The sequence below is a fragment of the Camelus dromedarius genome, chromosome X (assembly GCF_036321535.1).
Source record: "Camelus dromedarius isolate mCamDro1 chromosome X, mCamDro1.pat, whole genome shotgun sequence".
Lineage (NCBI taxonomy): Eukaryota > Metazoa > Chordata > Mammalia > Artiodactyla > Camelidae > Camelus > Camelus dromedarius.
Genome location: NC_087472.1, coordinates 25,033,895 through 25,049,030, shown reverse-complemented (window position 1 = coordinate 25,049,030; position 15,136 = coordinate 25,033,895). Strand labels below are relative to the sequence as shown.

Here is a 15,136-nt window from a genome sequence, read left to right as displayed (position 1 = left end):
AAGACAGGGGTGATTCTAAGGCCCCTCACAACCCTTCATGGCCTGGCAATGCTGAAGAAAGCAACACTCAACTTATTAAGGCTTAGGTGTCAAAGACATTTTACAAGGGTTGAAGTCTCCAAAACTGTGTGGTATATATGAACATTTTCAAGTAAGAAAAAATGTTTGCTGGAACCTTATTCTCTGATCATGTTAGATAACAGAAAATTTCATAATTGTCTTCCATTACAAGGGTGATACTCCAATCCAATGTAGGGGTAGGTGTTTCAAGGTGTTTCCAAGGGCAGGGACAGGTGCTACTTGAGCCCACTATCTGTCCCTGTTGACCCTCAAACACCCTCCTTGAGGTGTTTGTGAGGGAAAGGGGGGGAATTACGTGGCATTAAGCTGCTCTCCAGGAAGGGAGAAGGAGGAAATCAAAGTCAAAGCCACCCTAAGGTTCTCCCATCTCAACAGGCTGGGAGGAAAGACTTAATGCCCTTTGGGCGCTGTTCAGAAACCTCGCCCCATAAATCTCACTTCACGGCGCTACAGAGAATTGGTAAATAATGGATGAAAGATGTCATGAAATTGGCATTATTAGCTGTGCTATGATCAGCTCTACAATTAGAACTCCCCTGTTATTTTGAATAATTTAAACCCAAAGTGCAAACACAACTGGCAGCAGGAGAACCCAGGTGAAATGGGAGAAGAGAACCATTAGAACTCCCCCGAGGGCGATTCCCCACATTGCTGGGGGAGAACATATGGTTAGAGTTCTCTGTCCCTGGAGCTATTACGTTATCTGATTAAACTTGCTGTTAAATAGACCCCATTATCTAAGTCTAGATGCCACAGAGACTTGTACCAGGGGAGCTAATCAGTCCACCATCTGACCACTCACCAGGCATCTTGATTTACAAGCCCATAAAACTGCAATATGCTTGCAGTTGGGTCTATACTTTCTTCTCTTGCCCTCTAGGAAGCCTTCTCAGGCTGAAGCAGGAAAATACAACAGATGGCCCTTGTGGGCCCCCATGAGGACTTAGAACTTGGGAAGTTTCACCTCCTGTTACATGCTTACCCTTCTTCTCAACCTTACCACATACTTAGGCTTGAACTAGAGGGAAGGCTTCATAGTTTGATCTTGCCTTCCTGTGCCCTCAATATATTTGTTCTGTTAATTAAATTTCCCTAGATTGGAATTGCCTAAAAGGCAGGAACCCTCTGCGAAAATTCCCCCCAAAGATTATGCATCAGAGAGGAAGGTGTGAGGGTGGCTGGGAAGCCGGGGCTGTGGCAGTGGAAATCACAGGAGCAAAGGCATTGTTGGTGAGGACAATAGCCCGACTGGATAGGCTGGCGCACTCCTTTGAAAGTGAGGAGGAAAGCAAAGGGCAAGATACAGATTATTTTACACCTGTGACTTAGGGGAGACGAGCCAGGTCACTGAGGGAGCGTCTGGCAAGGTGAGAACCAGTTCCATGTCGCAAGATCACTTTAAACCAAGTTCCCTGCAGGCTTAGCAGAAAAGTCCAAGTAGCCATTTCTTTTGTGGCCCCATTTGGGCAGCTTTAAGAAATGTGTTATCCATAGAAATGTTGAGCTTTTTCAGATGAAGAATTTGATTTTATGGCGATGAAAACTTACCATCTGCCGTTTGTTCTCCACAAGGTTTGAGCCGATGATTCCAAGGAACGATCCAAAGCCGAGCTGCAAAGCAACAGGGCACACAAAGCATGTGGGAAGATGGTCAGCCTGACCACACGATCATTCCAGCTCTGGGATATGGTTCAGGATAACAGAAAATACCTGAGGTATAGATGCTAAAGCCCATGCAGCTGTTACTTACACAAATACAGTCTGAGCAAGAAAAGTCTTTCTCCCACCATTTGCCAATTTTTCCTTGTGGATATGAATCACACCTAAAAAGAAATTCATGTGCCCAAAAGCAAAAAGTAAAAGTCAACCATCACTTTTCAGAGCCTGCTTATTTCAATTTCAGTATCCATTACCTACCATGTGACTGGTGAGTCAGTAAGAGACAGATAATGGTGAAAAGCATGCATTATATTCTGATCTTTATCTTTTGTCTGAAAAGAGACCTTCTACCCTGGTGCACGAATTACAAAATAAAGGTTTGAAATAGCAATTTTTGATGCATCTGGCATGCTAATCAAACCCAGGGAGTACTTTAGGAATCAGCAAGCACCTTAACCTAGATTTAAAAAAAAAAAAGAACTATTTTTTTGAAAGCCTGTATTTGTGGTTGACCTACTGCAGTTTATGTTAGCACTTATTCACCTCTTCTTCCATCTCTGCTTCAGTTATGGACAGAAAACATTCATTAAAGGGTGAACAGAAATGGCAGTGTAAAACCCTGAAAAACAATTTCCCTGTCTAAGTGGCTGGGATTATGGCTCAGTGTAGCAGATCCCACTTTCCTCCCAGTTCTGCCATTAGTGGATTGAGTCTGCCATCCTCAGTTGAAAACAATCACTAACCAATGGCTGTTGACAGGGATGAAAGTGGAAGAAGTAAAAAGTGATGGGAATGGACCAGTAAATCTTAACACAACTTCAGCAATGTACTTACATTTCTCTTTAGCCTCACTAATGACCAGGCTTTCCATCTGCAGCCTTAACCTTGGCTCACAGGGGCAGCTGTTTCAGTCTGAGGCCCCCAAGCCTTACAGCTAGGCTTGGAAATCTAATGGACCCCAAGACTGGCCATGAGCTTGGGGGGGGGCAGTGTAGGGAGACTGGGTAGTTGTCTCAGAAACCCAAGCATGAATGAGAATGAAGGGAAGGAATGAATACAAATTCTCAAGGACTCATTTTGCAGGACCACTCAGCAGCCCCTCTTGAGAAACAGAAACTGAAGAGGATATGCCTCACTCAACAGTTGAACTATGCCTGTCTCCCACCTGGTCTTATTTGAAATGTAATTAAAATGTGTTGTGATTAAGTATAGTGATTAACATCTGCTCACCATCCACTGCCAGGTAAACAGATAAAGAAGATGTGGTATATATACACAATGGAGTATTAGTTGGCCACAAAAAAGAATGCCATCATGACATTTGCTGCAACATGGATGGACCTAGAGATTATCATTACTAAGTGAAATAAGTTAGACAGAGAAGGAAAAATATCATATGATATCACTTATATGTAGAATCTAAAATATGATACAAATGAACTTTTTTACAGAACAAAAACAGGCTCACAGGTGTAGAAAACAAACTTATGGTTACCAAAGGGAAATGGTGGGGAGAGAGAAGGATAAATTAGGAGTTTGTGATTAATAGACACACACCACTATGTGTATGTAAGATAGATAAAAAACAAGGACCTACAGGATAGCACAGGGAACTACACTCAACATCTTGTAATAATCTATGATGGAAAAGAATCTGAGAAGGAATGTGTGTGTGTGTGTGTAACTGAATCACTTTGCTGTACACTGGAAACTAACACAACATTGTGCATCAACTATACTTCAATTAAAAAAAATTTTTGACACCACGTCATCAGAGTAGCTTGGCTTCTAACCCCAGCTCTTCCACTTTTGTCTGTACGACTTTGAACAAATGGACTGACCTCTCTAAGCCTCAGTTTTCTTATCTGGAAAATGGGGACCACAGTAGTGAGTATCTTATAGGGTTTTTGTAAGGATTACAAAATGCTATAGCCAAAGAACTCTGCACAGTGCTTAGCATACAGTAAGTACTCAGTAAATGTTATTGTTCTAGTGATTATTATTACTATTTTTAAAGACATTTAAATTTTGAGCAGCTCTAACCTGATTTGAGCTGGAAAATCCTGTCACTATTTGCTCTATTTCTTAAGAGTTTCGTATTCTATCTTATCTCCCCTTCCAATATGTTCCCCATCTTTTATTTTTCAGAAAGAATTCCATGAATAGTCTGTGCTTATGACACTCTGGGCCATTTGTGGAGACTGAGAGAAAGTCAGAGACAGCTTCTTACATGGAAAAGAAGCCCTTTGACTGAACAGTTCATCACTTTCCACAGATATTCGCTGAATGGCTGCTGAGCCCCAACCGGAGTCTCTGCCTTAAGACAGGAGGCAGAGCCACGCACTGTTCCTGACACTCTCAAACCACTCCGATGACAGAGACTGGAAGAGGTGAGCTGAAGCCTCATGGAATTGGCTGGAAAGACAAGGCGCTCTGGGACTGGAAATCCCAGGCCAGCCAGTTACTTACCCCAGTTCCCTCCCCTTTTCTTTCATTCCATTTCTATTCCACTCCGGTTCATTCCGTTTTCTAACATTCACTAAGTACTTCTGTCAGATTAATAAAAAGACATGTAGTTCATAGTATAGTGCAGGAGAGACAGACTGTGGGTTAAGGACCACAGGCGAGGTACAAAGAAAACGCTATAGAAGTAGAGAATAATTCATTTTGTGTTATATCCTTGGCTCCTCTACTTATAAACTGTGTGATCTTGGGCTAGTTCCTTAACCACCCTGTGCTCTGGTTTCCTCATCCGTAAATGGGAGTCATAATGGTACCTACCACACAAGACTGCTCAGAGGATTAAATGAGATAAGGTCTATATGTAGCGTGACTTGTATATCAGCTGCTAGGCTGCTAAATACATGGTAGTTCTAAGATTTCACAGAGGAGGAGACATTTTTAAGTGGGATCAAAGATAGGTAGAGTTCACTGGGTGAGAAACTAACATCTATTAAATCCTGGCTGGAGAAATTCACTCATCTGGGTGACAGGGTGATGAACTCACCAGTGTCATTAAAACTACCTTACAATTGAAAAGCATTTTAACTTAAAGAGGCACTTGCCATCCATTTTGGTCACAGGACTGGTACAGAGGTTGGTGGCGCTCCTAACATTCCCATTTGATAGATAGCAAAATGGAGGCCTAGATGATTGTACGGACTCGTCCCCACTCAGAGCAAGTTCACAGCAGGGCCAGGACTAGCTCTCAGATCCCCTGACTAACAGCTGGTGTTCTTCCAGCCACGCTTTACTGCATTTGTGGCCAGTTAGCAGAATAGTGACCTTCACCGCTGCCCCCTAGGGAAGAAGTTCTCTACAGGGCTGGACTGAGAAGTCCTATTTGAGGAAGAGCTGAGGGGGTGAAAGTAAAGAAGGAAAAGTCAACAGAATTTCCTGAAACTGGGCAGCTGCTTCTAATCAACTGTTTGCTCTCCCAAGGCCTCCGAAAGGTAAGTTCTGTGGTCATCCCTCGGAAACTGCGGGGAATCATGGAATGTTTGGACCTTTGGACCCCCATCTTGACTCCCCATTACCTGAACAAATAACCAGTTTGCTTTGTTTTGGCTGCCTTCCACTTGTAGAGGAAAAAAGACAAATCATTAGAAATTGGTCAGATTCAAAGCCTCTTTCTAGGCTGGGCATTATAACTTAAGCCTATTCCCATCCACTGGGGCTGAGGCTCAAAAGGATTAATCATTGAATAATCATTCAGTATTCATTGGACAGCTATGCTGTGGCAGGCACTGTGCTAGACCTGTGATTTGGAAGCCATGAAGTGAGGTGGGATATGATACCAAGACCAATGAGACTCAGCCTCGAGAAGCTATATTTAGGTAAAGGGGTCCACGATCCCTTTCCTTAATCTTGAAATCCATGAAGCTCTTAAAACCAAAAGGGCTTTTTGTAACTAAGTTGGTGGCAAAACCTGACTTTGAACTGATGTGAGGTTATCTTATAATGTTTATCTACTTAGTATACAAATTCACAGTTTATTATAGAAAGATGAAGAGATTTGATTATGGGGTAGATCTCAAGACCCCACTGGGATGTTAGATAATGTATGATATATGCACTGTGTAATCTTTCTGAAATTAAACAAGTCTAAATTTGCAAACACATCTGGATTCAGATAAGGGATTGCAGACCTGTATAAACAAAGGTAAATGAAAATACAGCCCGACTTCTCACACAGCAGAATGTGAGTATTTTCTAAGAACCATGAGTAGGAGGAATCTATGGTAGGGAGTTCAAAGATGGTAGACACCACTGTGGATCCCAATGGTTGAGAAATGTCCTAACTGTGAGTTTAAGTTGGGATAGGACAGAGTATTTAGATAAACAGAGAAAGCATTCAGGGAGGACATTCCAACCCAAGTCATGTTCAGAGGACTGTGAATTGACAATCTGAGCAAAAGAGAGGTAGGGGAGCCCAGGCCTAGGGTATCTTCAGAGAGCTTTGAATGACAGTGCTGAGGCAGCAGGAAGCCAATGAAGGTTAATCTTATCTAGCCAATCAAAACTCAAGTCTCATCTTTGAAATGTACTTACTAAGCTAGGAACTTTATCTTAGAATGATCTTATAGTTTAGAAACATTTTCAACAAGAGGTGGAAAAAAATTCTGCCTAATTCACAATAAACCACCAAATCCCAGTACCCGGAGCTCCTTATATTTCCTGAACATTCAAGTTAGTCAAAACTTTGTTGGATTTATCAAGAGTCTTCACATGTGAAGCAGACGCTACCCTGGCCTAGAGAAGGTTTCTGGACTATTGATTGTTCTTCATGATCCCTGTTGTCTCTGTCTCCTATTATCCCATGGTAACACTGATGTAATTTTTGATTAACAGACCACCACCACCCAACCTGGGAAATAGGCAGAAACTCCTGGTTTCTTTCCTGAAAGAAAACCCAGGCTGCGTGGGCCCTGGCAGTACAACAGCTGAGGGAGAGAGTGCTAGAATGAAAGCCCTGATCAGGTGGCCAACTCCATCTTGTGGGTTGCATGGGAAACACATTTAGAGGCATCATTCTCCTGGATCAAAGGTTAAGAGAGTTACAGAGGTGCAGGCTCTCTCCCCTGCCTTTTTCGGCTTCTTACAACAGAGGTTCTTCCTTTTTTAGGAGGAGGTTCTGCCTCCAGAGTAGAAAGCTCACTGGAGCTCTTCTGCAATGGAATAGGTCTTGAATATTCAAAGGCAGTACAAGTCCTAAGCCAGTTTGTCTTTCTGTGTTGGTTTTCATGTTGAAAAAAATTGTACAGTTCAGCCTGTACAGATTAGCACACCTTTAAAAATGCATGTTGCATATGTGTCTTTGGATGATGATAACACATTCCAGCTCAGGGAGAGTAGCATACACCCTATCAAAATGCACCTCCCTGTACAAGGGCATCTCATTTGGCAAAATAAAGATGCCTCAGAAAAGTTTCATGTGACTTAGAGTTCTGCAAATACATCACATTTTGAAATGCCTGAGATCTCAACATTGAAACGAATTGCATGGTAAGTCTTCTTTTAATCTAATAAACTGCTCCCTAATTTGCCTGTTTTAAAAATTTAAATTCTCATGTACAGCTTTAACCAGAGTCACCAATAACCTGCAGAGTTCCCATTAACCTGACATTTTTTCACAAGTCTATATAATGGTCATTTATATTCATACCGACCAATTGATAGTGCAGAATCTTAAAATATCACAGTATGGTCATTCTGGTTTTACTGTTTTAGTGTTCCAGGTGGTTGCTGATCCACCTGAACTACACTCCCTTGGAGTGTTTATTAAAATGCACTCCGAGGTGGGGAAACCACTGGCTCAGAGTTTGCACAGTACCTCTCTAATAACCAAACTATTCAATTAGTGAAAGCACTGCATTCTCACATAACTCTGGATTCTCAGGAGTTTATTGTTTCCGAGGTATGAGTCGTTCTTGCATTTGTTACAACATGACCTGACCTATAAACTCAAATGGATTTTTCTGGTCTTCAATCTGCAGTCTTCCCCCTTCACTTTCTATAATTAAAACCCATTTTAAAGAAACAATCTACAGGAATTATAAAAGCAAAATTTTTTAGGTTAAACCATAGGGCACACTGCTAGGGATGGCTCTCCTATAACATTTCCAAACGAGCTCTTAGTCACACACACACACACACACACACACACACACACACACGCCCCCAGCGCTTTAACTTCCAGCGCTAGCTGAACATCAGGTACTCGAATAACAACAATCACGCGGCCTCCTTCCTTTGTTAATGTATTCCAACCCAGCCACCCACAGGCAGATATTCCACAGAGAAGGTTCAGAGCCCCCGTTCATGAATAGCAGTTGCTACTCTTAAATGACATGGAAAATACCTTCCCCCACCCAGGGAGAGTCTGAATCTTGGCTTGAGCAGTGGCTCATCAGTCAGAAATCTTTTACTAAATGCAGCTACCTGAAGCACACAAAGTCACGCAGACCCTATAAATTGCTTTTCCAAGCCACCAAAATGCAATCTTACCCCTCTTCCTCCCTCCACTCCCCCTTCTTGTGTTTAAAAATAAAACCCAATTTTGCTGACGACTGGTTTTCTTGCCTCACCACAGGAAGTGGACCGGGTGAGTTCTCACATCACATGCTTAACAGAGGGCACCAAACGGTGTCTGTGGGACACCTGCCCTGGGTTGGGGGGAGCCCTGCCTGCCTGTGAGGAAGGAGCTTCCCAGGCGGGGCGGGCAGCCTTCAGCCGCGGCGAGGCACAGCCCACGTCAGGCCCCTGCTTGGCTATAGGGCTATTGAGGAGGCTGACTGTGGAATCGGTGACCTAGGCAACAGGCGTCAGGCTTGGTCACTCACAGCGCTGGCTTGTCAAAGGCATCCATCTTTAATCCCTTCCCCTTCCTTTGCTTCTCTCTCCAACCCCCACCTCTCCAGGAAAAAAAAGAGAGAGAGAGAACGAAAAGAAACAAAACAACAAAGACGTCTGACCTCTTTGCTAACCTAAAATGAGAAAGAAAAAAAAACAACCATCCTAAAGTTCCTTTCCCCTCTCTAGCAGTTACAGTTGGGAAGTCATTTAATTGAGATTAAAAGTATGATCCAACCTTTAGAGTTAGGTTTTTGGGTTGAACAGCAGTGTGTGTAGATCCAAATGAGGTTTTTGTTTGTTTTTCCCCCAGCTTTATTGAGGTGTAATTGACAAATAAAATGGTATGTATTTAAAGCATACAACATGATGATTTGCTATAAAATGAAGTTTTGTGTGCAGGGTTCAGTGGTTTCCAGAGTGGACTGCAGGCACCCCAGGGACGGGTAAAATAATCCACTGAAATATGGAAAGAAACTACTTGAACTCTCATTTCTTATTTTTCATTTATCTAAAAGAAGAAGAAAGAAATTATATGTTACATATTCAATAAACAGACTGTCACTGGCGCCCTCCGTTGGTGTGAATGCCAGGTGACAAGGCGAGCTGTCCTTCTGGAGGAGGGCAAGTTCCAAGCAGCAAAGGGTTGGTGGTGGGGCAGTTTACATGTGCCTGGACAGTCTTATCTAGTCTTAACTAAACTAGTCCCAACAAAACAGACAAGCGGTTTGGAAAGACTCCTGTTGAGAAATCGCAAAATGAAAATGACCCTAATAATGTAAACACAGCGAGCAAGAGGAAAATGACAGAACTGATACTTGGAACTCTCGGGGTGAGCTCTTTGTCAGCCACGCTGTGAGATCACGTTAAAAACCAGTGACGACAATGACGATCTAAACATATCTGATAAGAAGTCAGCCAAAAGTAGTCAAAATTATCTAGGAGGCTTTTTGAAATAAGGATTTATAACCACTATCTTTAATGACAGACTTCATGTGAAGTGCATGTCATTCTTCAAAATTTGTTAGTATTAGTATGAAGATATTAAACATTAATGTATATTTCATTTTATCAAATTTTTGCATTTCCTTTTTTGTATGCTTGATGAACATGTATATAATTTGTAAATGAATAAATATACATATTTTAGGAGTAACTATTTCACAATTTACCTGATAGGAGGGCAGGATCACTTGGGAGATCAGTGCTGTAGGTCATAGACTGTCAGGTTGCCAGGGTCCTCAGATTTCAGGTCAGATCAGGTGACCTCTATTATATACAGGAAAGCAGATGCCCAGAGAGGAAAGGACCTCAGCCTAAGGTTAACACTGCTAGTTAGTAACATCTCCTAGATCAGAAAACCGAGATCCTAAAGAGTGACATGACTTGCTAGTTAAGAGACGAGGCTGGGATTCTTCTGTTTCTTAGTCCAGTGCTCTTCTAAACGGGCCCAGAGTGGCCTCTCTAAGTAAACGTGGAGATATGTAAAGGGAGAAAGCTGAGCAAACACAAAAACTCAGACAGAATTGAAAACCATCAGAGTAGAACCCAAATGTCTGTAGCCAGCAAGCTACTGAGACCTACCTATGCCTTCTATACTTACAATAACTCCTGGGTAATAACCTCCAACAGTCACATTCTGGGTCCTGGTGGTTGCAGCGAGGCCCACCGTGAGAATTAGCACGGACACAATAAGCAAAGTCACGGTGACATAGATGGAGTTTCGTTTCCTCCGATTGAAGGCTCCTGAAAACACACGGAGAAACAGAAATTGATCATCTCGGTGAGAGAAGGGATGGACTTAGAAGAATCACTAGGAAGGTTCTCGTTTCCTACTCCAACTGGTGACTGGGGTTATCTCTGGGGAGTGGGATTCTGGGGAAGAGATAGAGCTCTAGTTTTTTTGCAGCCATCAGATGCCACGTTTGCAATAATAATAATATATATATTTCCAGTTTGAAAATAAACAACAGAAGAAATCATACCAGTTATGTAAAACCAAAGCTAAACAAACTTTCTGCTTTTGGCATTCTATAAAAGATGTGTCATACCTATTTAGTGGAGTGGTTTTTTAGGCCAAATTATAAGGCATATGATAAATGGAAAGTGTACTGTGGAGGTATTAAACGAAAATATTTTAAAGCCAAGATGCAACTAAGAAGGGTTTTTCATAAGCTGAAGATACGAAATTTCATTTTCAGTGCAAACATCAGAAGCAAGCCAGGTACTGGGATTTTTTTCTTTCATTTATTTCTGACATTTGCCACCTCATGTATAAACTTTAAAATGGTGTGTTGGCAAGATTTGCCACATAACAAATGTGTGTAATAAACTAAGTGTTTGGAGGCCATTAGTCCACAAAGATGTGTATCGGGGGAGGTAGATGGAGAGGATTATAACTTACACCGTTTAGGCTTATGTGAGGGTGACATAAATACGAATGATGAGAAACCCGTTCTCCTACTCAGTGCTTATCAGACATGATAGCGCAGACCAATATTTTTTTCGAAAACAGGCTTATTAAGCCAGATAGAAAAATGGTATCTAGACTCGCTTTTCAATTTAATTTTTTTTTAAGGAATGGAGCACCGCTCAACACTCTGAATGCGTTTCTCTGGCACAGGAGGGGGTTCTCAACAGGAAAGACCAGGGATGAGTTACCACCTAGGCATCATCATAAAAATAAGCAACTGGGGGAATTGCTATGAGAGACCAGTTCTCCAGTGGGTAAGATGAAGCGGTGGGGAGCCTGATAATGGGGTCGCCCACCCAGGTGACTGGGCTGTCGTTTATGGGCCTAAAGAGGCCACTGGGGACTGTTCCGAGGACCCTGTCATTCTGGGAGGCCTCACTGCAGCCTCAGGAAGCAGCTGCCGGTGAAGCCGCCCAGACTGCACCACTGGGACGGAGGGGAGAGGGGATAAAGGAAGGGGGAGGGAGGCGAGAAAAGCAGCGAGACCCCGGAGGCCTGCTGGTGGTGAGAGGGAGGGGCTGCGGCTGGCCATGCAGCCCCGGGCAGATTCCCCCTCCTCGAAGAGAGAAGAACGTCAGGAGCGCCCCCCTGGCTGAGCCCACCAGCCATCTCGTCTCCCCTAGGGCGGTCCCTGCCCAAGGCTCCAAGGGAGGGGGGAGGGGCTGGCGGTCTCTCCCCTGACGTCAGCCTGGAAAGTGAGGGCCGTGACTCATCAGGGTCATTTCTAATACGATACTATTCTAAGACCATTTTACATCGAAATGTAGAGTGGCTTGAGCGTTTCGAGGCACCCACAGATGAAAGCGCCACATCACACCTTGGGAGGAGAGGTAAAGAGAGTTGGGAAATGAGGCTCCTCTGGGGGGGGGGGGTTGAGTCCAGCCTCTAGGGGAGAAAACAGAAGGACCGCTTGAGACACCTGTGACATCAGGGCCCTTTGTGTGAGAGGGCTATTTGGGAGGCAAATGGGGAGGGGACTGCTGGTAAACACTAGGAGCCCAGCGGGAGACTCCAACTGCGAAGGGTTGGGGGTGGAGGAGCAGAATTGGTTTCTCCTGCTTATCTGAAGGTTAGTTATCCTTCCTCGAGATTCCGAGGGATCCTAAATGAGTCTTTAAACCGAGGTCCCTAAGTCCATTTGATGATGGGCTGCTTCTCAGTGAATGTGCTTGTTGGCTCCACAGAGGGGCTCTAACACGAACTTACCAACATCACCTCCCAGTCCTGTCTGCCTTCTCCTTTGTCACTCACACCATCTTGGCCCTCCCCAGCCCCAAACTGGCAAAACAGAGTGAGGGAACATCTGGATACACCGAGAGTACCTTTGTGACACACCAAAGTGTCTCAACACCTCACAGGGAAAACACATCGCCTTAGAGACTGGATTTGGGGGAGTGTGTGTGTACAGGTTTTCTAAATGTTGTGGGTATCACTTGTCTGCTCCTTCCCCGCCAACTGGCTTCTGATCTTGTTCACAGCTCTTGGGTCTCCTTTGCAAATATCACTCTAACTCTTAAAAGCACAAGAGCCAGGTCAGAAAAGTGACTCAGCAAACCACATGGTGTCATTTGAAAATCTTTTTTTTTTCCTCCTGCTTTAGAACTTGAATTGAAAATCCAGTCAGTTGAGAAACCCAGGCAGAGATCCTGTAGCTCCACAGGGGCCTTGCCTCCAGATAGGATTAGCTTTGGACGAAATTCCTAAGAAAACTCTCCCTTGACTATTCTCTGTCCCTTCACGCCCTCCCCCAAGTCACCCCTTATTTTACACCATAAGGACTAAAACTGCATAAAATGAAGTTATTTCTAGTTGCACTTGGGGAGTTGACCATTGTAAGGAACCCCAGGGTGAATCCTTTCGACAAGTGTCACCCCTCCGTGTATCTTTAGTGTCAATTTGACTTAAAAGTCGCATCTACTGAGAGCAAGAGGCACCGGTCTTCTGAAGGTGTGGCCCAGGCTCCCAAAAGGCAACTTAGTGTGTCTGCTTAGGACATTTTCCTGCTGGTTGTTTTATTTGAGAAGGGAGAATTAGAGCTCTGTTCTTATTAGGGTACAATGTGGGACCTGCCTTAGATGTTCCTGTAAACACAGGAACACCTTATTCCGATTTTGTTTAGTAAGTAGACATATCAAAAAACCTCAGACACCATGAGGTACTTAAATAAAGGAGCAGGTATTTGAAAACAGCGCCCATCACCGTGTCTGATACCGAGTGAGCAGTCAATACTTGTTGAATAAACAAGAGGCAACATTTCAGAATCGCTTCCTTTCTCATCAAAGAGACTGTGGGGGCCATTGGGTGAATAAATATGGGTGACGCTCATAGAATTGATTTTTTAAAACAGGGTACACCCAAGGGCTCCCCAGAACTAAAAGCCTTCTGGCCAACTAGGGTCACAACCCCAATGTCTTTCACTGGCCTGTCTACTTGGCGCCCAGTGTTTTTCTATTTAGGCAACAACAACCACCCCTGCAACCAATAGCAGTGGGAGAGTCTGAATCCCGTCACTGCCACCCCCCCACCCCCAGCAGCCTCCCTGCAGAACTACTGCAGCCCTCCCTCTCTGCAGTGCCCCACCTCCACCCCAGATTCGTGACGACCAGGATGCTCTGCTCTAGAAGCGCCCAATTACTTGCTGTCTCCACCCTTCCAAATACAGCCAGCTTCTCCCTCCTCTATGTTCCCCCCCTGGTCAGAGCCCCAACCTGCACTGCGGTCTTTGAACCTGAGTCCCTCCCTTCCTTCAAAACCTGTTCAAAATTCACCTCCTCCGAGAAGTTTTTCTTGATTAAGCTCATTCTACTCTAATCACTCATTATTTCATGTCCCTGACTTCCCAGATACCGCACTCAGTATATTAATTATAACTACTACAATTCCAATTGTAATTGTGGGTCTGGTCCACAACCCATGATGTCCACTAGTTCCAGGATTATGTATCTGACAGGAACCAAGGTGTGGGTTGCCAGAAGGCAGGATGATTGTCTCTGCTCACTTGTTTTTTACCTTGTACATGTTCTTGATTCCCCCTTGATTACAGGGTATGGAATCTCTATCAGAGTGCAGCAAGGATGGAGGCCCAGTATACTGTCCTGTGCACTACGTTGTTGCTGACTGACTAATTCTTCGGGCAGATATTTGAACCAGTTAGGATTTGCTTACCTGAGTCAGCTTTGCCACACAGGGAGGGTCCCAGGAAGTCCCAGCATTGAGCATCCGTGGATACAGGTGGCTGCCCACACAAGAGCCTGAAGGCTCTGCCAATCTCCCAAACATTTCCTTAAAGGTGCTGAAATCCCCCCTTTGGGCAGTTCTTTGATAGGAGACACCCGAGGCCACCAGTGGATTACAAATGTGTTATTTACAAGGGAAGGAGCGCCCCGCTGTAGTGGAGGTGCCTTAGCGCCTGGGGGCGGTGTTGCCAAAAGGGAGATGGGGGTTGCTGGGAGTGGGATGAAGGGGCGCTGGAATCAAATTACCAGCCAAGCGCCTGCTCCGCTCGGAGCCTTGGACTAATCGCTCATCCCCAGGCAGCCGGCAAGCATAGAGTGCAGGCACCTTGGTGCAGTGTGTGTCTGTGTATTTTATATTTTATTGTTTTGGCTGCGATTGTGTCCTGCCTGTAGAGGGAATCCCCTCAGAAATGCTGCCCTTGGAGGCTGAAACACTAACCCACCCACCTCCACTTCCCCTCCCCCCATGCAAGGGAAGGTGGCGTTGCCAGGACTGAGTTAAGTGGGAGTAGCTCCTAAACAGCCTAGACGCTGATTCAGGCCTGGGCTGTGCGGGACCAGCGCCAGGGAACTCCGAGGATACTCCCCTGTCCAAACTCTGGAAACCCAGGACTACCACTCGACTCGGGAATTTGCTAGTGCCCTCGGTCTGCGGGCTTTACGAAGCCGGCTGCGCGGAGCGGGCTCGCGCGTCCATATGGGATCTGTGACTCTTTTCCCGCAGTGTCGACTCTGGGCTGGGCGAAGCCCACTCATCTTCTTGTTGCGCAGATCTTTCGGAAAACGCGTGATTGGCTGAGGGCCCCTGGGAGCCGGAGAAAGAACTCTCTTCATC

The 15,136-nt window shown here is 44.6% G+C and overlaps 1 protein-coding gene across 2 annotated transcripts in view; it reads right to left on the bottom strand.

Annotated features, from left to right (window-relative positions):
- Positions 1-15,136, bottom strand: part of TMEM255A (transmembrane protein 255A) — a 56,499-nt gene that overhangs the window by 39,357 nt on the left and 2,006 nt on the right. For both annotated transcript variants that reach the window (XM_031445570.2, XM_031445572.2), the window contains exons 2-3: positions 10,196-10,338; positions 1,630-1,692 (exon numbers count right to left, since the gene is read on the bottom strand). In XM_031445570.2, the coding sequence (XP_031301430.1) occupies positions 1,630-1,692; positions 10,196-10,338 (206 nt within the window). The remainder of the gene's footprint in view (positions 1-1,629; positions 1,693-10,195; positions 10,339-15,136) is intronic.